The sequence below is a fragment of the Pseudophryne corroboree genome, chromosome 6, assembly GCF_028390025.1.
Source record: "Pseudophryne corroboree isolate aPseCor3 chromosome 6, aPseCor3.hap2, whole genome shotgun sequence".
NCBI classification, from domain to species: domain Eukaryota; kingdom Metazoa; phylum Chordata; class Amphibia; order Anura; family Myobatrachidae; genus Pseudophryne; species Pseudophryne corroboree.
The window spans coordinates 147,011,888-147,037,680 of NC_086449.1; the positions used below are offsets into that span (position 1 = coordinate 147,011,888).

Genomic DNA, 25,793 nt, shown 5'->3' on the forward strand with positions numbered 1-25,793 from the left:
ACTATAGGCAATTCAAGTGGCAGATCTATCCATTCAGTTTTCCTAGAACGTGACCCACCTGCTAAAAGTGCCTAACATGTTAATCCAGGGAGGTTGCCAATGGTATTTCATTTAGTAATAGGACATTTTTCCATATACAGTACACCTGTCCATTATGGTCCAGGTACCTATTTGGCACACTTTAATTGAGACCCAGCTAGCCGAATGCAGTTTAATGGAGAAACATCACAGGACTGTTTTAAGATATGTTTATGGGTATTATTTAAATATTTGTGTGTGGGTAACATTTGTCTTTAGTGTAGTGACACATAGAGGATGCACTTGATAAAGGTAACCCCAGGAAAGGGCACCCTTTGCTTAACCAAGTTCAAGCATGCATTCTGTCAGTCAGCATCAGGTTCATACACGGCTGCAGCCAGTGACCAGTCAACAAAATAACCTTTGTAATAACTAGCCACACGTGTATAAAGTGGAAAGTAATAGAGCAGAGAGCTTTATTTCCTACAAGCCGTACATTATAAAGTGATACAAATTAACATATGGTGTCGTCGATTCCTGACACGAAGCTTAATCCTATTGGCTAATAAAACTCCTATCTTATACGTAATATATTTGCCAACGTCTATATTTTTTTATACTGTATGTGCTTTTAAATGGGTTAGTTAGGGGAATTTTGCTAAAAGTGAGTCATGCTATGTCTAGTTATGTTTTCACACCTTCCATACCGCAAACTACTGGACACCTGTGAAGCCTATATGTCTAGCTGCTGACATTTATATTTTACTCAGAAAAGTAATAAAAATAGATCATAAGAAGGTTTCAATATAGTTCACTCAAAGTGCAACGCCTTGCAGTTCTTTCCAATATCAACTCTGATCTGATAAACAATTATTAACAGCTTAGCAATATGGAGTCTATGAACAAAGATGGTTTCCATCTTTATCACACTGTATAAGTAAATGTTGATTTTACTACTGTTTGCTTAAAGGGGATTTGTCAGTATTTATGGTGTCCTAAAAAGAGTTCCCTTCTTCATAATGTAGAAGAGTATATTACTTGACACTTACAAAATGACTCAAGTTCTCTCTCCCTTGTACTTTGCAGTAATTGAACTACAGTATATGGTTGCGTTGTAGTTAGTAAGAAATGCTGTTTGTCGCACTTGAATTTCAAGCCCTATATAAGACTGTTCATAATCTAATTCCATCTCCATAAATCATCCATTATTACTTTCATTTTATAAGGGATCTGGTTTTACTTTTATTAACATTGCTCTTAACGCTACAAAAAGTCCCAATAAATGATTGTGTGCTTTGTGAGCTGTATTTAGAGGTGAATACAATCTAATAGTCATGAAATGACATCATTAAATTCATGTACAGCCAAAATTTTGTGTAGCTTTGTTCTTGCATAATGAAAATGAGGGCCACTCTGATATACTGTCGATTTCTATAATGAAAATCCTCCCTGGGTAAAGTGCATTGATGTGGTGGAAGATGGGCGACTCAAACAGCTTTGTCTGTTATTTTTCAACAAATAGAGCATCTCCAGACAAAGAATTATGTGACGGTCTGGCTCATATGGTACATATGTAATGTAATAATCTCCATTAATGAACAAAGAACGGCTTTATTAGCTGTCTCTTAAATCATTTATTGCCATGAACGACCTTACAATATTCCAGGCCACTGACAATAGAGGCGATTCAAGTAAACTGTGAAAGGGATAAAATGTCCAGTTGATTCTTCATGTAAGAATGATAGCAGATGCTCCAGGCCTGCTTACCATATTTATTGTGATACCAGCTTGGACAATTGCATGAACTGACTGTCCTACTGATATAATTATCAGTCACGCTATTTCTCCAGCCTCTAAGCTGACTACATAGCTGGTAGTGGCAGCGAAGCAAGGTTGTAATGTCAGAACATCAAACAGGCAGGCACATGAATTGAGATATTATTATATATTTTCTTAAGTAGATCACAGAGAACAACAGGAACCAATACAATCAGTATCTCAAACCAGTTTAGTAATGTTAAATGTCTGAATTATCTGAGTGTATAACTGCCAAGTTCTGAGTTGGGAGTGGATAACAGAAATGGAATATGCTTTAAAATAATAAAAAGTTCAGGAAACAGCGTCTCATGTCCCTTTAAACACTGCCTTTACAGTTGTGATTGCGTTCAGTTCTAATCTTAAATTTCTACATTTATTAATTGAAATGGTCATAAATTACTTCCATTTTAATAGGTTCTGTGAATTAGGTCATGGAATAAATCTTCATACCAAACGGGGAGGTTTAAGTATCTCACAATTTCTAGAGTTTACAGAAAGGTTTGAACAAAACCAAAAATATCTTCTGATCGGAAGTTCTGTGGGTGAAAATGCTTTGTCAATGAGAGAGGTGAGAGGAGAATGGCCAGACTGGTTTAAGTGGACCAGAAAGCAACAACTACTCTAGTAACCATATCATATAACAAGGGTATATAGAAAAGCATAGGCTTTTATGAATGCACAATCATCGAGCTTGCAGTAGGTGGACTATATAGAAATAGCCATGAAATAGTGGCAGGTAGTCATCGCAAGGATAGACGTCAATGATTAAATCATTGATGTTTGAATTGTGCGCATGTGCAGTAGGAATAGAAAATTTGCTCATTCCATGCCAGGAAGAATTAGTGCTGTTCCAGGAGTAACCCCCTCTACTCCTACCCAGTAATAGAAAGGTACCTGATAAAGTGGCCGCTGGGTGTATGTGACTAATTGCTCTCTGGGATAATTAATGGAACAGGTACTATGGGCCAGATGTACAAAGCTTTGAAAAGTGATAAATTGCACGGTAATAAAGTACAAACAATCAGCTCCCAACTGTCAATTTTGAAACCCGGCCTCTAAAATTGCAGTTAGGAGATGATTGGCTGGTACTTTATCACTGTGAAATGTATCACTTTTCAAGGCTTAGTACATCTCCCCCTGTGTATTTTGGGACTACAGTATTTGTTAATAACACTGTGCTGACATAGACAGAGGAGGTTATGTCATAGATTCCAAGTTTACAGAAACGGAAGAATTTCATTGAGCTGATCAGGGGTATAAATCCCTGGCAGACAGGGTCCCGATAGAAGTATTATCACCTTAACACAGCCGAACCCAATCCCATCTCCCACAGCCTAACCCCAACACCCCCAGCATAACCCCAACACCCCCAGTGACTAACCCCCATACTTACCTCCAGGATCCTTTGGGATTCTGACCATCAAAATCCCGCTGTCGGTCTTCTTACTGTCGGATCTTGGCTGCCAGGTTTTAAATGCATCCCGTTATATAAGGCCATATGTGTACAGTACTTTTCTTTTTGCTTGTACAGTGCTCTGAATTTTTTTATTTGTACAGTACAACTGCATCATTCATGGTCCTATTGAAAGTATTACTAAGATTGATCTTTTAGAAAGAAGTTAGCTGCTTTAATTTAAATTTACTTACAAAATTGCATACATATACATCTACAATTATAATGAAGGCCCTCATTCCGAGTTGATCGCTCGCTAGCTGCTTTTAGCAGCATTGCACACGCTAGGCTGCCGCCCTCTGGGAGTGTATCTTAGCTTAGCAGAATTGCGAACGAAAGATTAGCAGAATTGCTACTAAAAAATGTCATGCCGCTTCTGAGTAGCTCCAGACCTACTCCTGTCTTGCGATGACTGCAGTCAGTTTAGTTCCTGATTTGACGTCACAAACATGCCCTGCGTTTGGCCAGCCACTCCCCCGTTTCTCCAGCCACTCCTGCGTTTTTGCCTGGCACGCCTGCGGTTTTTAGCACACTCCCTGAAAACGCTGAGTTGCCGCCCAGAAACATCCACTTCCTGTCAATCATACTACGATCACTCGAGCGACTGAAAAACGTTGCTCGAGCTTGGGTAAAACTACAAAGTTTTGTGTGAAAGTACTTAGCGCATGCGCGCTGCGTACCATGCGCATAATTGCCGTTTTCTCTTACGTCCTAGAGGATGCTGGGGACTCCGTAAGGACCATGGGGGTATAGACGGGCTCCACAGGAGACATGGGCACTCTAAAGACTTTAGAATAGGTGTGCACTGGTTCCTCCCTCTATGCCCCTCCTCCAGACCTCAGTTAGATCCTGTGCCCAGAGGAGACTGGGTGCACTGCAGGGGAGCTCTACTGAGTTTCTCAGTTAAACACTTTTTGTTAGGTTTTTTATTTTCAGGGAGCACTGCTGGCAACAGACTCCCTGCATCGTGGGACTGAGGGGAGAGAAGCAGACCTACTTAAATGATAGGCTCTGCTTCTTAGGCTACTGGACACCATTAGCTCCAGAGGGTCGGAACGCAGGTCTCACCCTCGCCGTTCGTCCCGGAGCCGCGCCGCCGTCCTCCTCACAGAGCCGGAAGATAGAAACCAGGTGAGTATTAAGAAGAAAAGAAGACTTCACAGGCGGCAGAAGACTTCAGATCTTTACACAGACACACACAGACACACACAGCGGGCACTGTAAGGGTGCAGGGCGCGGGGGGGGGGCACTCTGGGCAGCAATAAAAACCTCTAGGGACACTGGCATATAAAGGAGATACTGCAGAGGCAGTATATTAATAAACCCCCGCCAGTATAAATAATTTGAGCGGGACCGAAGCCCGCCGGTGAGGGGGCAGGGCTTGGTCCTCCAGCACTAACCAGCGCTATTTTCTCCACAGCTCATCTAAGGAGGAGGTGGAGCAGATGATTGTGGTGTCTCCGTCGGCAACGCCGACACCTGATTGGTTGGATATGTGGAATGTTTTAAATGCAAATGTGGCTTTATTACATAAGAGATTGGACAAAGCAGAGTCCAGGGATAAAACAGGGAGTCAATCAATGGCTTTGACTGTGTCACAGGGCCCTTCAGGGTCTCAAAAATGTCCACTGTCCCAAGTAGCAGACACGGATACCAACACGGATTCTGACTCCAGTGTCGACTACGATGATGCGAGGCTACACCCAAGGGTGGCCAAAAGTATTCATTATATGATTATTGCAATAAAAGATGTTTTACATATCACAGATGACCCCTCTGTCCCTGACACGAGGGTATGCATGTTTAAGGAAAAGAAACCTGAGGTAACCTTTCCCCCATCTCATGAGCTGAACGCGTTATTTGAAAAAGCTTGGGAAACTCCAGACAAAAAACTGCAGATTCCCAAGAGGATTCTTATGGCGTATCCTTTCCCTGCACAGGACAGGGTACGTTGGGAATCCTCGCCCAGGGTGGACAAGGCTTTAACGCGCTTGTCCAAGAAGGTGGCGCTACCGTCTCCAGACACGGCGGCCCTCAAGGATCCTGCTGATCGCAGACAGGAAACTACCTTAAAATCTATTTATTCACATACGGGTGCTTTGCTCAGACCGACAATAGCATCGGCTTGGGTTTGTAGTGCGGTAGCAGCTTGGACAGAAACCTTGTCAGCTGACATTGATACCCTAGATAGGGATACCATTTTATTGACCTTAGGTCACATTAAAGACGCAGTCTTATATATGAGAGACACTCAGAAAGACGTTGGGCTACTAGGTTCGAGAGCCAACGCCATGGCGATTTCTGCTAGGCGAGCCCTGTGGACCCGCCAATGGACGGGTGATGCCGACTCCAAAGAGGCATATGGAAGTTTTGCCTTACAAGGGTGAGGTGTTATTTGGGGAAGGTCTCGCGGACCTGGTTTCCACAGCTACCGCGGGTAAATCCACTTTTTTACCTTATGTTCCCCCACAGCAAAAGAAAACACCACAATATCAAATGCAGTTCTTTCGGTCGCATAAATCCAGAAGAGGTCGGGGCTCTTCCTTCCTCGCCAGAGGTAAGGGTAAAGGGAAAAGAATGCCTGCCACGGCTAGTTCCCAGGAGCAGAAGTCCTCCCCGGTTTCTACTAAATCCACCGCATGACGCTGGGGCTCATCTGAGGGAGTCCGCGCCGGTGGGGGCACGTCTTCGACTCTTCAGCCAGGTCTGGGTTCTGTCAGACGTGGATCCTTGGGCGATGGAAATTGTATCCCAGGGCTACAAGCTGGAATTCGAAGAGGTGTCTCCGCGCCGATTTTTCAAATCGGCTTTACCAGCTTCTCCCCCAGAAAGTGAGATAGTTTTACCTGCAATTCAAAAGCTGTGTCAACAGCAAGTGATTGTCAAGGTTCCCCTAGTGCAGCAGGGGAAGGGTTACTATTCAACCCTGTTTGTGGTTCCGAAACCGGATGGCTCGGTCAGACCCATTCTAAATCTAAAATCCCTAAACCTGTACTTGCAAAAGTTCAAATTCAAGATGGAATCGCTCCAGATAGTTATCTCCAGCCTGGAAAGGGGGGGATTTTATGGTGTCACTGGACATAAAGGATGCATACCTTCATGTCCCCATATATCCCCCTCATCAGGCGTACCTGAGATTCGCTGTACAGGGCTGTCATTACCAGTTTCAGACATTGCCGTTTGGGCTTTCCACGGCCCCGAGGATTTTCACCAAGGTAATGGCGGAAATGATGGTGCTCCTGCGCAGGCAGGGAGTCACAATTATCCCGTACTTGGACGATCTCCTGATAAAAGTGAGATCGAGAGATCAGTTGCTGAAAAGCGTGTCGCTCTCCCTGAGAGTGCTCCAGCAGCATGGCTGGATTCTAAATCTACCAAAGTCACAGTTGGTTCCAATGACTCGGCTATCGTTCTTAGGCATGATTCTGGACACGGAACGAAAGAGGGTTTTTCTCCCAATGGAAAAAGCCCAAGAACTCCAGAGACCTGTTAAAACCGAACAGAATGTCAGTTCATCAATGCACTCGAGTAATGGGAAAAATGGTGGGGACCTACGAGGCAATCCCCTTCGGCAGGTTTCATGCAAGGACATTTCAGTGGGACCTTCTGGACAAGTGGTCCGGGTCCCATCTTCAAATTCATCAGAAAATAAGCCTGTCCCCCAGGGCCAGGGTGTCTCTCCTGTGGTGGCTGCAGAATGCTCACCTTCTAGAGGGTCGCAGGTTCGGCATTCAGGACTGGGTTCTGGTGACCACGGACGCGAGCCTCCGAGGATGGGGAGCAGTCACACAAGGAAGAAATTTTCAGGGACTATGGTCAAGCCAGGAGGCTTGTCTACACATCAACATTCTAGAATTAAGGGTCATATACAACGGCCTACGACAAGCGGAGAATCTTCTTTGTGACCTGTCAGTTCTGATTCAATCGGACAACGTCACAGCCGTGGTTCATGTAAACCGCCAAGGCGGGACAAGGAGCAGAGTGGCAACGGCGGAAGCCACTAGGATTCTTCGCTGGGCGGAAAATCACGTAAGCGCTCTGTCAGCAGTCTTCTTTCCGGGAGTGGACAACTGGGAAGCAGACTTCCTCAGCAGACACGACATTCATCCAGGAGAGTGGGGACTTCATCAAGAAGTTTTTGCAGAGATAACGAGTCTTTGGGGACTTCCTCAAATAGACATGATGGCATCGCGCCTCAACAAGAAGATTCAGAGGTATTGTGCCAGGTCAAGGGACCCTCAGGCAGTAGCGGTAGACGCCCTTGTGACACAGTGGGTGTTTCAATCGGTCTATGTGTTCCCTCCTCTTCCTCTCATCTCAAAAATATTGAGAATCATAAGACGAAAAAGAGTTCAGACAATACTCATTGTTCCAGATTAGCCTCGAAGGGCCTGGTATTCAGATCTTCAGGAGATGCTCACAGAAGATCCATGGCCTCTTCCTCTCAGGGAGGACCTGTTGCAGCAGGGGCCCTGCGTATTCCAAAACTTCCCGCGGTTACGTTTGACGGCATGGCAGCTGAACACCGAATCCTAGCTTGGAAAGGTATTCCGGAGGAAGTCATCCCTACTCTGATAAAGGCTAGGAAGGAGGTGACGGCGAAACATTATCACCGTATCTGGAGGGAGTATGTATCTTGGTGTGAAGCCAAGAATGCTCCACTTGGGCCGTTTTCTCCACTTTCTACAGACAGGAGTGGATATGGGCCTGAAGTTAGGCTCCATTAAGGTACAGATTTCGGCCCTATCTATATTCTTTCAGAAGGAATTGGCTTCTCTCCCAGAAGTCCAGACTTTTGTAAAGGGAGTGCTGCATATCCAGCCTCCTTTTGTGCCCCCAGTGGCACCTTGGGACCTTAACGTGGTGTTACAGTTCCTAAAAGTCTCACTGGTTTGAGCCTCTTCAAACAGTTGAATTAAAATTTCTCACTTGGAAGGTGGTCATGTTGTTGGCCTTTGCATCTGCAAGGCGGGTGTCCGAATTGGCGGCTTTGTCTCACAAAAGCCCCTATCTGATTTTCCATGTGGATAGAGCAGAGTTGAGGACGCGTCCTCAATTTTTGCCTAAGGTGGTTTCATCGTTTCATATGAACCAACCTATTGTGTTGCCGGTGGCTACGGTAGACTTGGAGGTTTCCAAGTCCCTGGATGTAGTCAGGGCCTTAAAAATTTACGTAGCCAGGACGGCTCGGATTAGGAAAACAGAGGCACTGTTTGTCCTGTATGCGGCCAACAAGGTTGGCGTTCCTGCTTCTAAGCAGACTATTGCTCGCTGGATCTGTAACACGATTCAGCAGGCTCATTCTACGGCTGGATTGCCGTTACCAAATTCGGAAAAGGCCCATTCCACTAGGAAGATGGGCTCTTCTTGGGCGGCTGCCCGAGGCGTCTCGGCGTTACAGCTGTGCCGAGCAGCTGCTTGGTCGGGTTCAAACACCTTTGCAAAATTCTACAAGTTTGATACCCTGGCTGATGAGGACCTCGTGTTTGCTCGATCGGTGCTGCAGAGTCATCCGCACTCTCCCGCCCGGTTTGGAGCTTTGGTATAATCCCCATGGTCCTTACGGAGTCCCCAGCATCCTCTAGGACGTAAGAGAAAATAAGATTTTAAACCTACCGGTAAATCTTTTTCTCCTAGTCCGTAGAGGATGCTGGGCGCCCGTCCCAGTGTGGACATATTTCTGCAAGGCTTGTATATAGTTGTTGCTTACATAAGGATTATGTTACAGTTAAGGTCAGTCTTTGGTTGATGCTGTTTTTGTTCATACTGTTAACTGGTTGCGTATATTCCAGGTTATACGGTGTGGATGGTGTGGGCTGGTATGAATCTTGCCCTTAGATTAACAAAAATCCTTTCTTCGTACTGTCCGTCTACTCTGGGCACAGTTTCTCTAACTGAGGTCTGGAGGAGGGGCATAGAGGGAGGAGCCAGTGCACACCCATTCTATTCTAAAGTCTTTAGAGTGCCCATGTCTCCTGCGGAGCCCGTCTATACCCCCATGGTCCTTACGGAGTCCCCAGCATCCTCTACGGACTAGGAGAAAAAGATTTACCGGTAGGTTTAAAATCTTATTTTTTCACTTGATCGCTGCGCTGCGAAAAACGGCAGCGAGCGATCAACTCGGAATGACCACCAAAGTACAGTCATAAATGTGAGTCTACAGCATAGATGTTTTGTCTTAAGTCTTTTTTAAAGTCTTACTTTGTCCATAACTAGAACTATATGTGTTGTTTGCCTCTAGCTCTGGATTTACCTATCAGATTTTTTTTGTGCAAGTTGGCTTTCTCAGCACCCTGTATCATCACAAACGTTGTCCTCGTCCTATGCTGCAATGGCTGTTTCAGGTAAAGTTTAAGGTTCTACTACACTTCATACTTTATTGCAATGGTTAGTTTTCACTGCGGATGTGGCAGATACAGAAGAAGACATTGGCTCATGGTGGGGATTTTTATCCTACATGGTGAATGCTACATTAGTAACATGAAGAGAGAGGGGCTGGTCAAGTCACTGCTGACAATAACTGATTCTAATCTGGCCATGGGATGTATTCAATACCTGTCGGAAACTGCCATCTTGTCGGAAAGGCTGCAGTTTACGACAGCTTTAGGTCGGAAGGGGTACCGACCTATTCATTGCCAGCTGCTTTTCTGTCGGGAATTCCAGACTTGTCCGAAAACACGTGGATTGTCGGAATCCACGTGTGTATTGTCGGTAACGCGGCCAAACCCACAGGTTTTGGCCCCGGTTCCGACAATGTCAATCCGACTTTTTTTTAAGGTCAGATTGACATTGTCGGGACTGAGGAGATGAGACGGGGGTGTGGAGACAGGTATTAGGGGACGGGACCATGTGAGGATAGGACCATGGACGGGTGAGGCGAGGAGCGTGGACGGGTGAAGCGAGGGACGTGGACGGGTGAGACGTTGACGGGTGAGGCGAGGACCGTGGATAGGCGAGGAGCGGGAAACAGCAGCGGCACGGACGGGACAGCACGGAGTATGAGCGGCTGTGTGACAGTTGTCGGGAACGGCCAAATCCAACAGTCGGATTTGGCCGCTCATTGAATACTGACCTGTCGGATCCTTTCCGACAGGTAATGAATATACCCCCATAAATTAATCAGTGTTCTCAGATGAATGTCTGCCCTCACCCACCACTAAAATAACCAGTCCATCCAAAGGCCTTTTCTCCTTCGTCCTAGAGGATGCTGGGGACTCCAAAAGGACCATGGGGTATAGACGGGATCCGCAGGAGACATGGGCACTTTAAGACTTTAATGGGCGTGAACTGGCTCCTCCCTCTATGCCTCTATGCCCCTCCTACAGACCTCAGTTAGATCCTGTGCCCAGATGAGACTGGGTGCACACTAGGAGAGCTCTACTGAGTTTCTCTAAAAAAGACTTTTGTTAGGTTTATTATTTTCAGGGAGCACTGCTGGCAACAGGCTCCCTGCTTCGTGGGACTGAGGGAAGAGAAGCAGACCTACTTCTGTGAGTTCAAAGGCACTGCTTCTTAGGCTACTGGACACCATTAGCTCCAGAGGGTCTGATCACTTGGTGCGCCTAGCTGCTCGTTCCCGGAGCCGTGCCGCTGTCCCCCTCACAGAGCCTGAAGAGAGAAGCCGGGTGAGTAGTAGAAGCAAGAAGAATTCAAAGGCGGCAGAAGACTTCAGATCTTCCTGAGGTACCGCGCAGCGGTCGCGCTGCGCACCACTGCTCCCTTACACGAGCGGCTCTATATGGGTGCAGGGCGCAGGGGGGGGGCGTCCTGGGCAGCAATATATCCTCATTTGAGACTGGCATGAAGGTATACATTGCATAGGCAATGTATACAGACCCCGCCAGTATGAATAAAAGCGGGAACGAAGCGCGCCGGGTAGGGGGTGGGGCTTCCTCCTTCAGCTCTAACCAGCGCCATTTTCTCCCCCGCTTGCTGTAGAGATGCTGCTCCTGGCCCTTCACTGCTGTACACAAGTAACAGGGTGCACGAAAAGAAGGGGAGGGGCACAAAATTTTGGTGTTGATTATTTTTTATAAAAGCGCTTACAGATCTGGGGCGTTATTTAATTCCTTCAGACCGGTGGGGCACTGGGTGTGAGCTGGCAAACTCCTTTTCTGTCTCTCTGAAGGACCTTCCTGTGGGTCTGTCCCCTATAACCTAGTGTGTTTGGGGGTGTCGGTGCGCATTTGTCGACATATCTGAGGTTGGAGGCTCTTCCCAGGAGGAGGCTGGTGTGGAGACTGAACAGAATGTGGGAGTGACTCAGTCGGCACCGCTGACTGATGATTGGGTAGATATGTGGAATGTTTTAAATGCAAGTGTGGCTTTATTGCATAAGAGGTTAGACAAATATGAGTATCAGAACCAAGCATGGAGACAATCCATGGAGATGGTTTGTCACAATCTCAGGCCCCCTCAGGGTCGCAGAAACGTTCATTTACCCAGATAGCAAACACTGATACCGACACGGATTCCGTCTCCAGTGTCGATTATGATGAGGCCAAGTTGCATCCTGAGGTGGCCAGGAGTATTCAGTACATGATTGTGGCAATTAAAGAGGTGTTACATATCACAGAAGACCCCACTGTCACTGACACAAGGGTCTGTATGTTTAAGGGAAAGAAACCTGAGGTAATGTTTCCTCCCTCTCATGAACTGAACGCTCTTTTTGAAAAAGCTTGGGAATCCCCTGACAAGAGACTGCGTATCCTTTTCCCTCGCAGGATAGGTTACGGTGGGAATCCTCACCCACGTTGGACAAAGCTCTGGCGCGTTTGTCCAAAAAGGTGGCGCTACCGTCCCCTGACACGGCGGCCCTAAAGGATCCTGCGGATCGTAAGCAGGAAACTACCTTAAAATCTATTTTTGTTACTACGGGTACGCTGCTCAGGCCGGCTGTGGCGTCGGCATGGGTGAGTAGCGCTATTGAAAGGTGGGCAGATAACTTGTCATCTGACATAGACACCCTGGACAAGGATAACGTACTTTTGACGCTGGGTCATATCAGGGACGCAGCAATATATCTAAGGGAGGCAGCGAGAGATATTGGGATCAAGGGCCAATGCCATGGCAGTCTCGGCTAGGAGGGCGTTGTGGACTCATCAGTGAAATGGTGATGCTGACTCTAAAAAGGCTATGGAGGCCCTGCCCTTCAAAGGTGAAGTTTTATTTGGTGAGGGCCTCGCGGACCTGGTTTCTACAGCTACCGCGGGTAAGTCTTCTTTTTTGCCTTTTGTCCCTCCACAGCAAAAGATAACGCCTCAATACCAGATGCAGTCCTTTCGGTCTCATAAATTCAGAAAAGGATGTGGATCTTCCTTTCTTGCGGCCAGAGGTAAGGGAAGAGGAAAAAGTTTGCCGGCTGTGGCAAGCTCCCAGGAGCAGAAGTCCTCCCCGGGTTCTACCAAATCCACCGCGTGACGCTGGGGCTCCTCTGTGGGAGTCCGCACCGGTTGGGGCACGTCTTCAGCTCTTCGGTCAAGTCTGGGTTCGCTCGGGCCTGCATCCTTGGGTGCTGGAAATTGTGACCCAAGGATACAAACTGAAGCTCCAAGACGTGCCTCCACACCGATTTTTCAAATCGGCCTTACCAGTTTCTCACCCAGAGAGAGAGGTAGTGTGTGCTGCGATACAAAAGCTGTGTCACCAGCAAGTCATTGTCACGGATCCCCCGTTACAACAGGGAAAAGGGTTTTATTCAACCCTGTTCGTGGTCCCGAAGCCGGATGGCTCAGTCAGACCGATTCTGAACTTAAAATCCCACAACCTGTATTTAAAAAGATTCAAATTCAAGATGGAATCTCTCCGAGCTGTGATCTCCCGTCTGGGGGGGGGGATTTTATGGTGTCAGTCGACATAAAGGATGCATACCTACATGTCCCCATATATCCTCCTCATCAGGCGTTCCTGAGGTTCGCTGTTCAGGATTGTCACTACCAATTTCAGACGTTGCCGTTTGGTCTTTCCACGGCCCCGAGGATTTTCACCAAAGTAATGGCGGAAATGATGGTGCTCCTGCGCAAGCAAGGGGTCACAATTATCCCATACTTGGATGATCTCCTGATAAAGGCGAGATTAAGGGAGCAGTTACTAAAAAGCGTTGCGCTCTCCCTGAAGGTGCTGCAACAACATGGCTGGCTCCTAAATTTACCAAAGTCGCAGTTGATTCCGACAACTCGGCTGTCGTTTTTTTGGGCATTATTCTGGACACGGAACTGCAGAGGATCTTTCTCCCGTTGGAAAAGGCTCAGGAACTCCAGAACATGGTCAAGGAACTTCTGAAACTGCGAAGAGTGTCGATTCATCAATGCACTCGAGTACTGGGGAAAATGGTGGCGGCCTACAAGGCCATTCCGTTTGGCAGATTCCATGCAAGAACTTTTCAGTGGGACCTGCTGGACAAGTGGTCCGGGTCCCATCTGCACATGCACCGGAAGATAAGCCTGTCACCCAGGGCCAGAGTTTCACTCCTGTGGTGGCTCCAAAGTTCTCAACTTCTAGAGGGTCGCAGGTTCGGGATCCAGGATTGGGTTCTGGTGACCACGGACGCGAGTCTCCGAGGTTGGGGAGCAGTCACACAGGGACAAAATTTCCAGGGAAAATGGTCAAGCCAGGAAGCTTCTCTGCACATAAACGTGCTGGACTCAAGGGCCATCTACAACGGCCTTCAGCAAGCGGAACATCTTCTTCGCGACCTGCCCTTCCTGATTCAGTCGGACAACATTACAGCCGTGGCGCACGTAAACCGCCGGGGCGGAACAAAGAGCAGAGTGGCAATGGCGGAGGCCACCAAGATTCTTCGCTGGGCGGAAAAACATGCAAGCGCTCTGTCAGCGGTCTTCATTCCCGGAGTGAACAACTGGAAAGCAGACTTCCTCAGCAGACACGATCTCCATCCAGGAGAGTGGGGTCTTCATCAAGAGGTCTTTGCAGAAGTGACAAGTCGTTGGGGACTTCCTCAAATAGACATGATGGTGTCTCATCTCAACAAGAAGCTTCAGACTTATTGTTCCAGGTCGAGGGACCCTCAAGCAATAGCAGTGGACGCACTGGTGACACCGTGGGTGTTTCAGTCGGTCTATGTGTTCCCTCCACTTCCACTCATCCCAAAGGTGATAAGGATCATAAGAAGAACAAGGGTTCAGGCGATACTCGTTGTTCCAGATTGGTCACGGAGGGCCTGGTATCCGGATCTTCAGGAATTACTCACAGGAGATCCCTGGCCTCTTCCTCTAAGAGAGGACCTGTTACAGCAGGGGTCGTGCGTGTTCCAGGACGTACCGCGGTTGCGTTTGACGGCATGGCGGTTGAACGCCAGATCCTAGCTAGAAAGGGTATTCCCGGGGAAGTCATCCCCACTCTACTTAAAGCTAGAAAGGAGGTAACGGCGATGCATTATCACCGTATTTGGAGAAAATATGTGTCTTGGTGCGAATCCAAGAAGGCTCCTATGGAAGAATTTCAGCTGGGTCGTTTTCTCTACTTTTTGCAAGCATGTGTGGATGCGGGCCTGAAGTTAGGCTCCATTAAAGTGCAGGTTTCGGCCTTATCAATTTTCTTTCAAAGGGAATTAACCTCACTTCCAGAAGTACAGACTTTTGTGAAGGGTGTGCTGCACATCCAACCTCCCTTTGTGCCCCCAGTGGCACCGTGGGACCTTAACGTGGTGTTACAGTTCCTTACGTCACATTGGTTTGAACATTTACAAACGGTTGAGTTGAAATTTCTCACTTGGAAAGTGGTCATGCTATTGGCCTTGGCGTCTGCAAGGCGGGTGTCCGAATTGGCGGCTTTGTCTCACAAAAGCCCCTATCTGATTTTCCATGTGGATAGAGCGGAATTGAGAACTCGTGAACAATTTCTGCCTAAGGTGGTTTCGTCGTTTCACAGGAACCAACCTATTGTGGTGCCTGTGGCTACTGAAGCCTTGGCGGATTCCAAGTCTCTTGATGTGGTCAGAGCTTTGAAAATGTATGTAGCCAGAACGGCTCGTGTTAGAAAAACAGAGGCGCTGTTTGTCCAGTATGCGGCCAACAAGGTTGGCGCTCCTGCTTCTAAGCAGACTATTGCACGCTGGATCTGTAATACGATTCAGCAGGCTCATTTTATGGCTTATGGCTGGATTACAGTTACCGAAATCGGTGAAATCCCATTCCACTAGGAAGGTGGGCTCATCTTGGGCGGCTGCCCGGGGCGTCTCGGCATTACAGCTTTGCCGAGCAGCTACTTGGTCGGGTTCAAACACTTTTGCAAAATTCTACAAGTTTGATACCCCGCCCGGTCTGGAGCTTTGGTATAAACCCCGTGGTCCTTTTGGAGTCCCCAGCATCCTCTAGGACGAAGGAGAAATAGGATTTTAATACCTACCGGTAAATCCTTTTCTCTTAGTCCGTAGAGGATGCTGGGCGCCCGTCCCAGTGCGGATTCTATCTGCAGTAATTGTAAATAGTTATTGCTTATGTTGCACAAAGGTTGTGTTTTGCTAAAGGTCAACCTGTTGCTGATCTCTTTGGTTCACGCTGTTAACTGGTTTTGGTTGTATACCATGTTGTATGGTGTGTTGTGGTGTGAGCTGGTATGTATCTCACCCTTAGTTTAACAAAATCCTTTTCCTCGAAATGTCTGTCTCCTCTGGGCACAGTTCCTATAACCGAGGTCTGGAGGAGGGGCATAGAGGGAGGAGCCACTTCACGCCCATTAAAGTCTTAAAATGCCCATGTCTCCTGCGGATCCCGTCTATACCCCATGGTCCTTTTGGAGTCCCCAGCATCCTCTACGGACTAAGAGAAAAGGATTTACAGGTAGGTATTAAAATCCTATTTATTTTTTTTAAGTCCTAAAAAGTTATTTGACAGATCTGAAATGTGTGCCACTGTAATTACATGTGCTTATGCAAATGATTAGTAGCCATTTAGGATTCACAATGTGATTTCCCTTGTTTGTCAATGCAGAGTCATACTCCATTTATATCAGCAATTAATAATAACAAATTAGATTTTCTGAGTTGCTGTGTAAGTATAGTACGAACTTTATTAATCAATATGTGGATCGTTTTGATTGTTGATTTATTGATTTCTTCATATTTACACCTTCATAGAAAAGTCTCTCTTCATGTATTTCCCATTTGTGTGTATGTAATAAGTGCACGTTGTGCGGGGTACTCCCTGATATGCAATGTCTGATACGCACATGTGCAATAGAGAAATCACAGGAAAATAGCACCGCTGTCAGTTTCCCAGAGATATGGTCATGTGCAGTAAGCTCTGGCGCAGTGACAGAATATATACTGTGCATGCATGGCACGAGGAGGGGGTGCCTTTTATAAGACTGTAGAGTCGGGTGGTACTGTATATCCTATAAATTAAAAAAAAAGGCATTTTGTTTCCCCCAGCACCCTGAATGATAACCGTAACCAGATTTAAATCCCACATAATATTGGAATTCAGAGATCTCAGTTACATATATTTGCGCAATTGTATGAATAAGCCCCAATGCCGCATCAAGGCCTCTCTGTATATTTGGGGTCCCTAGCACTTTATCTAGGTGCAGGGTGTGGCGCCCCAAGAAATCAGCATAAGCCAGAAATCCCAATGCAGCTTACCAGTGAAAAAACTATAGTGTTAATAAATTAGTGTTAGGAAGCCGAAGCTATAAAGGAAGTTATACAAAAATTAGATGTCATTAAAATGGAAAAATAGTGTTCAAGAAATTAGTAAGTGATAAGAATGATAGAAGTGATTAGAATGTAAAGGTATGCCACACTAAAGCCATCTAGCTCAGCCAGTGCAGAGGCACTGGGGTAATGGAGGTTTGGGGTGTGGTGCCTCTGGACTGGCTGGGGGAAACAAAATGCCTTTTTCTCTAACGTCCTAGTGGAAGCTGGGAACTCCGTAAGGACCATGGGGAATAGACGGGCTCCGCAGGAGACTGGGCACTCTAAGAAAGATTTAGGACTACCTGGTGTGCACTGGCTCCTCCCCCTATGACCCTCCTCCAAGCCTCAGTTAGATTTCTGTGCCCGGCCGAGCTGGATGCACACAAGGGGCACTCCTGAGCTCCTAGAAAGAAAGTATAGTTTAGGTTTTTTATTTTCAGTGAGACCTGCTGGCAACAGGCTCACTGCATCGAGGGACTAAGGGGAGAAGAAGCGAACCTACCTAAGTGGTGGTAGCTTGGGCTTCTTAGGCTACTGGACACCATTAGCTCCAGAGGGATCGAACACAGGACCCGACCTCGTCGTCCGTTCCCGGAGCCGCGCCGCCGTCCCCCTTACAGAGCCAGAAGCAAGAAGGTGGTCCAGAAAATCGGCGGCTGAAGACTTCTGTCTTCTCCAAGGTAGCGCACAGCACTGCAGCTGTGCGCCATTGCTCCTCATGCACACCACACACTGCGGTCACTGATGGGTGCAGGGCGCTGGGGGGGGCGCCCTGAGCAGCAATACTAACACCTTGGCTGGCAAACTGGCACCATATATAGCCCCAGGAGCTATATAGGTGCTTTTTAACCCCTGCCAGAACTTTTACATTAGCGGGAGAAAGCCCGCCGAAAAAGGGGCGGGGCCATCTCCCTCAGCACACTGGCGCCATTTTTCCCTCACAGCTTTGCTGGAAGGAAGCTCCCTGGCTCTCCCCTGCAGTCCTGCACTACAGAAAAGGGTAAAAAAAGAGAGGGGGGGCACAAATTAGGCGCAGTATAACTATATTTATGCAGCTATAAAGGGAAAACACACTTCTATAGGTGATATCCCTGTGATATATAGCGCTCTGGTGTGTGCTGGCATATTCTCCCTCTGTCTCCCCAAAGGGCTTTGTGGGGTCCTGTCCTCTGTAAGAGCATTCCCTGTGTGTCTGCTGTGTGTCGGTACTGCTGTGTCGACATGTATGAGGAGGAAAATGATGTGGAGGCGGAGCAAATGCCTGTGAATGTGATGTCACCCCCTGCGGGGTCGACACCTGTGTGGCTGGACTTATGGAAGGAATTGCGTGAAAGTGTCAACTCCTTACACAAAATAGGACAGCCGGCTACACAGCTTGTGCCTGTTCCAGCGTCTCAAATGTCATCAGGGGCTTTAAAACGCCCGCTAACTCAGGTGACAGATACAGACGTCGACACGGATACCGACTCCAGTGTCGACGATGATGAGACAAGTGTACCCTCCAATAGGTCCACCCGTTACATGATTGAGGCAATGAAAAATGTTTTACGCATTTCTGATAATACCCCAGGTACCACAAAAAAGGGTATTATGTTTGGTGAGAAAAAACTACCAGTAGTTTCTCTAACGTCCTAGTGGATGCTGGGGACTCCGTCAGGACCATGGGGATTAGCGGCTCCGCAGGAGACAGGGCACAAAAATAAAGCTTTAGGATCAGGTGGTGTGCACTGGCTCCTCCCCCTATGACCCTCCTCCAAGCCTCAGTTAGGTTTTTGTGCCCGTCCGAGCAGGGTGCAATCTAGGTGGCTCTCCTAAAGAGCTGCTTAGAAAAAGTTTTTAGGTTTTTTATTTTCAGTGAGTCCTGCTGGCAACAGGCTCACTGCAACGAGGGACTTAGGGGAGAAGAAGTGAACTCACCTGCGTGCAGGATGGATTGGCTTCTTAGGCTACTGGACACCATTAGCTCCAGAGGGATCGAACACAGGCCCAGCCATGGAGTCCGGTCCCGGAGCCGCGCCGCCGACCCCCTTACAGATGCCGAAAAGCGAAGAGGTCCAGAAACCGACGGCAGAAGACTTTTCAGTCTTCATGAGGTAGCGCACAGCACTGCAGCTGTGCGCCATTGTTGTCACACACTTCACACCAGCGGTCACGGAGGGTGCAGGGCGCTGCAGGGGGCGCCCTGGGCAGCAATGAGAATACCTTGTTCTGGCTAAAAAATACATCACATATAGCCCTTGGGGCTATATGGATGTATTTAACCCCTGCCAGGTCTCACAAACTCCGGAGAAGAGCCCGCCGAAATAGGGGGCGGGGCCTATCTCCTCAGCACACAGCGCCATTTTCCTGCTCAGCTCCGCTGCGAGGAAGGCTCCCAGGACTCTCCCCTGCACTGCACTACAGAAACAGGGTAAAAAAGAGAGGGGGGGGCACTTTTTTGGGCGTTTTTGATATATATTAAGCTGCTATAAGGGAGACAACACTTCTATATGGTTGTTCCTATATATTTATAGCGCTTGGGTGTGTGCTGGCAAACTCTCCCTCTGTCTCCCCAAAGGGCTAGTGGGGTCCTGTCTTCGATAAGAGCATTCCCTGTGTGTCTGCTGTGTGTCGGTACGTGTGTGTCGACATGTATGAGGACGATGTTGGTGTGGAGGCGGAGCAATTGCCGGTAATGGTGATGTCACCCCCTAGGGAGTCGACACCGGAATGGATGGCTTTATTTATGGAATTACGTGATAATGTCAGCACATTACAAAAATCAGTTGACGACATGAGACGGCCGGAAAACCAGTTAGTACCTGTACAGGCGTCTCAGACACCGTCAGGGGCTGTAAAACGCCCTTTACCTCAGTCGGTCGACACAGACCCAGACACGGACACCGAATCTAGTGTCGACGGTGAAGAAACAAACGTATTTTCCAGTAGGGCCACACGTTATATGATCACGGCAATGAAGGAGGCTTTACATATATCTGATACTGCATGTACCACAAAAAGGGGTATTATGTGGGGTCTGAAAAAACTACCTGTAGTTTTTCCTGAATCAGACGAATTGAATGAAGTGTGTGATGAAGCGTGGGTTAACCCAGATAGAAAACTGCTAATTTCAAAGAAGTTATTGGCATTATATCCTTTCCCGCCAGAGGTTAGGGCGCGCTGGGAAACACCCCCTAGGGTGGATAAGGCGCTCACACGCTTATCAAAACAAGTGGCGTTACCGTCTCCTGAAACGGCCGCCCTCAAGGATCCAGCAGATAGGAGGCTGGAAACTACCCTGAAAAGTATATACACTCATACTGGTGTTATACTGCGACCAGCCATCGCCTCTGCATGGATGTGCTGTGCTGGGGTGGTTTGGTCGGGATCCCTGACTGAAAATATTGATACCCTGGATAGGGACAGTATTTTACTGACTATAGAGCATTTAAAGGATGCATTTCTATATATGCGAGATGCACAGAGGGATATTTGCACTCTGGCATCGAGAGTAAGTGCGATGTCCATATCTGCCAGAAGAAGTTTATGGACGCGACAATGGTCAGGTGATGCGGATTCCAAACGGCATATGGAAGTATTGCCGTATAAGGGGGAGGAATTATTTGGGGTCGGTCTATCGGATTTGGTGGCCACGGCAACAGCCGGGAAATCCACCTTTTTACCTCAGGTCCCCTCCCAACAGAAAAAGACACCGTCTTTTCAGCCGCAGTCCTTTCGTTCCTATAGGAACAAGCGGGCAAAAGGACAGTCATATTTGCCCCGAGGCAAAGGAAAGGGTAAGAGAGTGCACCAAGCAGCTTCTTCCCAGGAGCAGAAGCCCCCCCCGGCTTCTGCAAAGCCCTCAGCATGACGTTGGGGCTTTACAAGCGGACTCAGGGGCGGTGGGGGGTCGACTCAAGAATTTCAGCGCACAGTGGGCTCACTCACAGGTGGACCCCTGGATCCTGCAGATAATATCTCAGGGTTACAGGTTGGAATTCGAGAAGTCTCCCCCTCGCCGGTTCCTAAAGTCTGCTCTGCCAACGTCTCCCTCAGACAGGGCGACGGTATTGGAAGCCATTCACAAGCTGTATTCTCAGCAGGTGATAGTCAAGGTACCCCTCCTACAACAGGGAAAGGGGTATTATTCCACACTATTTGTGGTACCGAAGCCGGACGGCTCGGTAAGACCTATTCTAAATCTGAAATCTTTGAACCTGTACATACAAAAATTCAAGTTCAAGATGGAGTCACTCAGAGCAGTGATAGCGAATCTGGAAGAAGGGGACTTTATGGTGTCCCTGGACATCAAGGATGCTTACCTGCATGTCCCAATTTGCCCTTCACATCAAGGGTACCTCAGGTTCGTGGTGCAAAACTGTCATTATCAGTTTCAGACGCTGCCGTTTGGATTGTCCACGGCACCTCGGGTCTTTACCAAGGTAATGGCCGAAATGATGTTTCTTCTACGAAGAAAAGGCGTATTAATTATCCCTTACTTGGACGATCTCCTGATAAGGGCAAGGTCCAGGGAACAGCTGGGGGACGTAGTAGCACTAACCCAAATAGTGCTGCAACAGCACGGGTGGATTCTGAATTTTCCAAAATCTCAATTGACCCCGACGACACGTCTGCTGTTCCTGGGAATGATTCTGGACACGGTTCAGAAAAAGGTGTTTCTTCCGGAGGAGAAAGCCAAGGAGTTATCCGAACTTGTCAGGAACCTCCTAAAACCAGGGAAAGTGTCTGTGCATCAATGCACAAGAGTCCTGGGAAAGATGGTGGCTTCTTACGAAGCGATTCCATTCGGCAGATTCCACGCACGGTGGTGGTTGCAGAGTGCTCATCTGTTAGAGGGCCGCAGATTCGGCATACAGGACTGGGTCCTGGTGACCACGCATGCCAGTCTGAGAGGCTGGGGAGCGGTCACACAGGGAAGAAACTTCCAGGGAGTATGGTCAAACCTGGAGATGTCTCTTCACATAAATATACTGGAGCTAAGAGCGATTTACAATGCTCTAAGCCTGGCAAAACCCCTGCTTCAGGGTCAGCCGGTGTTGATCCAGTCGGACAACATCACGGCAGTCGCCCACGTAAACAGACAGGGCGGCACAAGAAGCAGGAGAGCAATGGCAGAAGCTGCAAGGATTCTTCGCTGGGCGGAAGATCATGTGATAGCACTGTCAGCAGTGTTCATTCCGGGAGTGGACAACTGGGAAGCAGACTTCCTCAGCAGACACGATCTACACCCGGGAGAGTGGGGACTTCATCCAGAAGTCTTCCACATGATTGTGAACCGTTGGGAAAAACCAAAGGTGGACATGATGGCGTCTCGCCTCAACAAAAAACTGGACAGGTATTGCGCCAGGTCAAGAGACCCTCAGGCAATAGCTATGGACGCTCTGGTAACGCCGTGGGTGTTCCAGTCAGTGTATGTGTTTCCTCCTCTGCCTCTCATACCAAAAGTACTGAGAATTATACGGCAAAGGGGAGTAAGAACGATACTCGTGGCTCCGGATTGGCCAAGAAGAACTTGGTACCCGGAACTTCAGGAGATGCTCACGGAAGATCCGTGGCCTCTACCTCTAAGACGGGACCTGCTTCAGCAGGGACCGTGTCTATTCCAAGACTTACCGCGGCTGCGTTTGACGGCATGGCGGTTGAACGCCGAATTCTAAGGGAAAAAGGCATTCCGGAAGAGGTCATTCCTACACTGGTAAAAGCCAGGAAGGAGGTGACTGCACAACATTATCACCGCATTTGGAGAAAATATGTTGCGTGGTGTGAGGCCAGGAAGGCCCCCACGGAGGAATTTCAATTGGGTCGATTCCTACATTTCCTGCAAACAGGATTGTCTATGGGCCTCAAGTTGGGGTCCATTAAGGTTCAAATTTCGGCCCTGTCGATTTTCTTCCAGAAAGAATTGGCTTCAGTTCCTGAAGTCCAGACTTTTGTAAAAGGAGTACTACATATACAGCCCCCGGTTGTGCCCCCAGTGGCTCCGTGGGACCTTAATGTAGTTTTGGATTTTCTCAAATCCCATTGGTTTGAGCCACTCAAATCGGCGGATTTGAAATATCTTACATGGAAAGTAACCATGCTACTGGCCCTGGCTTCAGCCAGGAGAGTGTCAGAATTGGCGGCTTTATCGTATAAAAGCCCATATCTGATTTTCCATTCGGACAGGGCAGAACTGCGGACGCGTCCTCATTTTCTGCCTAAGGTGGTGTCAGCGTTTCACCTGAACCAGCCTATTGTGGTGCCTGCGGCTACTAGCGATTTGGAGGATTCCAAGTTGCTGGACGTTGTCAGGGCATTGAAAATATATATTTCAAGGACGGCTGGAGTCAGAAAATCTGACTCGCTGTTTATACTGTATGCACCCAACAAGCTGGGTGCTCCTGCTTCTAAGCAGACGATTGCTCGTTGGATTTGTAGCACAATTCAACTTGCACATTCTGTGGCAGGCCTGCCACAGCCTAAATCTGTCAAGGGCCATTCCACAAGGAAGGTGGGCTCATCCTGGGCGGCTGCCCGAGGGGTCTCGGCATTACAACTCTGCCGAGCAGCTACGTGGTCGGGGGAGAACACGTTTGTAAAATTCTACAAATTTGATACCCTGGCTAAAGAGGACCTGGAGTTCTCTCATTCGGTGCTGCAGAGTCATCCGCACTCTCCCGCCCGTTTGGGAGCTTTGGTATAATCCCCATGGTCCTGACGGAGTCCCCAGCATCCACTAGGACGTTAGAGAAAATAAGATTTTACTTACCGATAAATCTATTTCTCGTAGTCCGTAGTGGATGCTGGGCGCCCATCCCAAGTGCGGATTGTCTGCAATACTTGTACATAGTTATTGTTACAAAGAAATCGGGTTGTTATTGTTGTGAGCCGTCTGTTCAGAGGCTCCTACGTTGTCATACTGTTAACTGGGTTCAGATCACAAGTTGTACGGTGTGATTGGTGAGTCTTACCCGGGATTCAAAATCCTTCCTTATTGTGTACGCTCGTCCGGGCACAGTATCCTAACTGAGGCTTGGAGGAGGGTCATAGGGGGAGGAGCCAGTGCACACCACCTGATCCTAAAGCTTTATTTTTGTGCCCTGTCTCCTGCGGAGCCGCTAATCCCCATGGTCCTGACGGAGTCCCCAGCATCCACTACGGACTACGAGAAATAGATTTATCGGTAAGTAAAATCTTATTTTTTCCTGCATCTGAGGAATTGAATGAGGTGTGTGAGGAAGCGTGGACTTCCCCTGATAAGAAATTGATAATTTCAAAACGATTATTGGCAGCGTACCCTTTCCCGTTAGAGGATAGGTCACGTTGGGAAACACCCCCTAGGGTAGATAAGGCGCTGACACGCTTATCAAAGAAGGTGGCACTACCGTCTCCGGATACGGCCGCCCTGAAGGAACCTGCTGATAGAAAGCAGGAGGCTACCCTAAAAGCTATTTACACACAAACGGGCATTATATTACGACCAGCGATTGCATCAGCTTGGATGTGCAGTGCTGCTGCTGCGTGGTCAGATTCCCTGTCAGATAATATCGATACCATGGATAGGGACAATATTTTGCTGACGATTGAGCATATAAAAGATGCAGTCTTATACATGCGTGATGCACAGAGGGATATTTGCCGGCTGGCATCAAGAATAAGCGCTATGTCCATTGCCGCCAGAAGGGGGTTATGGACTCAGCAATGGGCTGGCGATGCCGACTCAAAGCGGCACATGGAGGTTTTGCCCTATAAGGGGGTGGAACTGTTTGGGGATGGTCTTTCGGACCTCGTGTCCACAGCTACTGCTGGGAAATCGACCTTTTTGCCACAGGCTGCCCCACAGCAAAAGAAAGCACCGTATTATCAGGTACAGTCCTTTCGGCCCCAGAAAAGCAAGAGGGCTAGAGGCTCATCCTTTCTGCCGAGAGGCAAAGATAGAGGAAAAAAGCTGCAACACACAGCTAGTTCCCAAGAGCAGAAGTCCTCCCCTGCGTCCGGTAAGTCCACAGCATGACGCTGGGGCTGCTCAGGCGGACCCGGGTACGGTGGGGGCCCGTCTCAAAAATTTCAGCACACAGTGGGCTCTCTCACAGGTGGATCCCTGGGTCCTTCAAGTAGTACTTCAGGGGTACAGACTGGAATTCGAGACGTCTCCCCCCCGCCGTTTCCTAAAATCTGCCTTACCGGCAACTCCCTCTGCCAGGGAGGCAGTGTTGGTGGCTATTCAAAAACTGTATTCACAGCAAGTGATTGTCAAGGTACCCCTCCTTCAGCAAGGAAAGGGTTACTATTCCACAATGTTTGTGGTACCGAAACCGGACGGTTCGGTGAGACCCATCTTAAATTTAAAATCCTTGAACACTTATATCAAAAGGTTCAAGTTCAAGATGGAATCGCTCAGGGCGGTTATTGCGAGCCTGGAGGAGGGGGACTACATGGTCTCCCTGGACATCAAGGATGCGTACCTACATGTCCCCATTTACCCTCCTCACCAGGAGTACCTCAGATTTGTGGTACAGGACTGTCACTATCAGTTCCAGACGCTGCCGTTTGGGTTATCCACGGCACCGAGGGTCTTTACCAAGGTAATGGCCGAAATGATGATACTCCTTCGCAAGAAAGGAGTTTAAATTATCCCGTACTTGGACGATCTCCTGATAAAGGCGAGGTCCAAGGAACAGTTGATAGTAGGGGTAGCACTTACTCGGGAAGTGCTACAACAGCACGGCTGGATTCTCAATATTCCAAAGTCACAGCTGGTCCCGACGACACGTCTTCTGTTCCTGGGAATGATTCTGGACACAGACCAGAAAAGAGTGTTTCTTCCAGTGGAAAAAGCCGAGGAGTTGTCATCTCTAGTCAGAGACATCC

General features: G+C 48.1%; 1 protein-coding gene across 9 annotated transcripts in view; it reads left to right on the plus strand.

The window, feature by feature from the left end:
- The window catches only part of FAM178B (family with sequence similarity 178 member B), a 1,338,131-nt gene that overhangs the window by 538,497 nt on the left and 773,841 nt on the right, over nucleotides 1-25,793 (plus strand). For all 9 annotated transcript variants that reach the window (XM_063931992.1, XM_063931993.1, XM_063931991.1 and 6 more), the window contains exon 7: nucleotides 9,531-9,633. In XM_063931992.1, coding sequence (XP_063788062.1) covers nucleotides 9,531-9,633 — 103 coding nt within the window. The remainder of the gene's footprint in view (nucleotides 1-9,530; nucleotides 9,634-25,793) is intronic.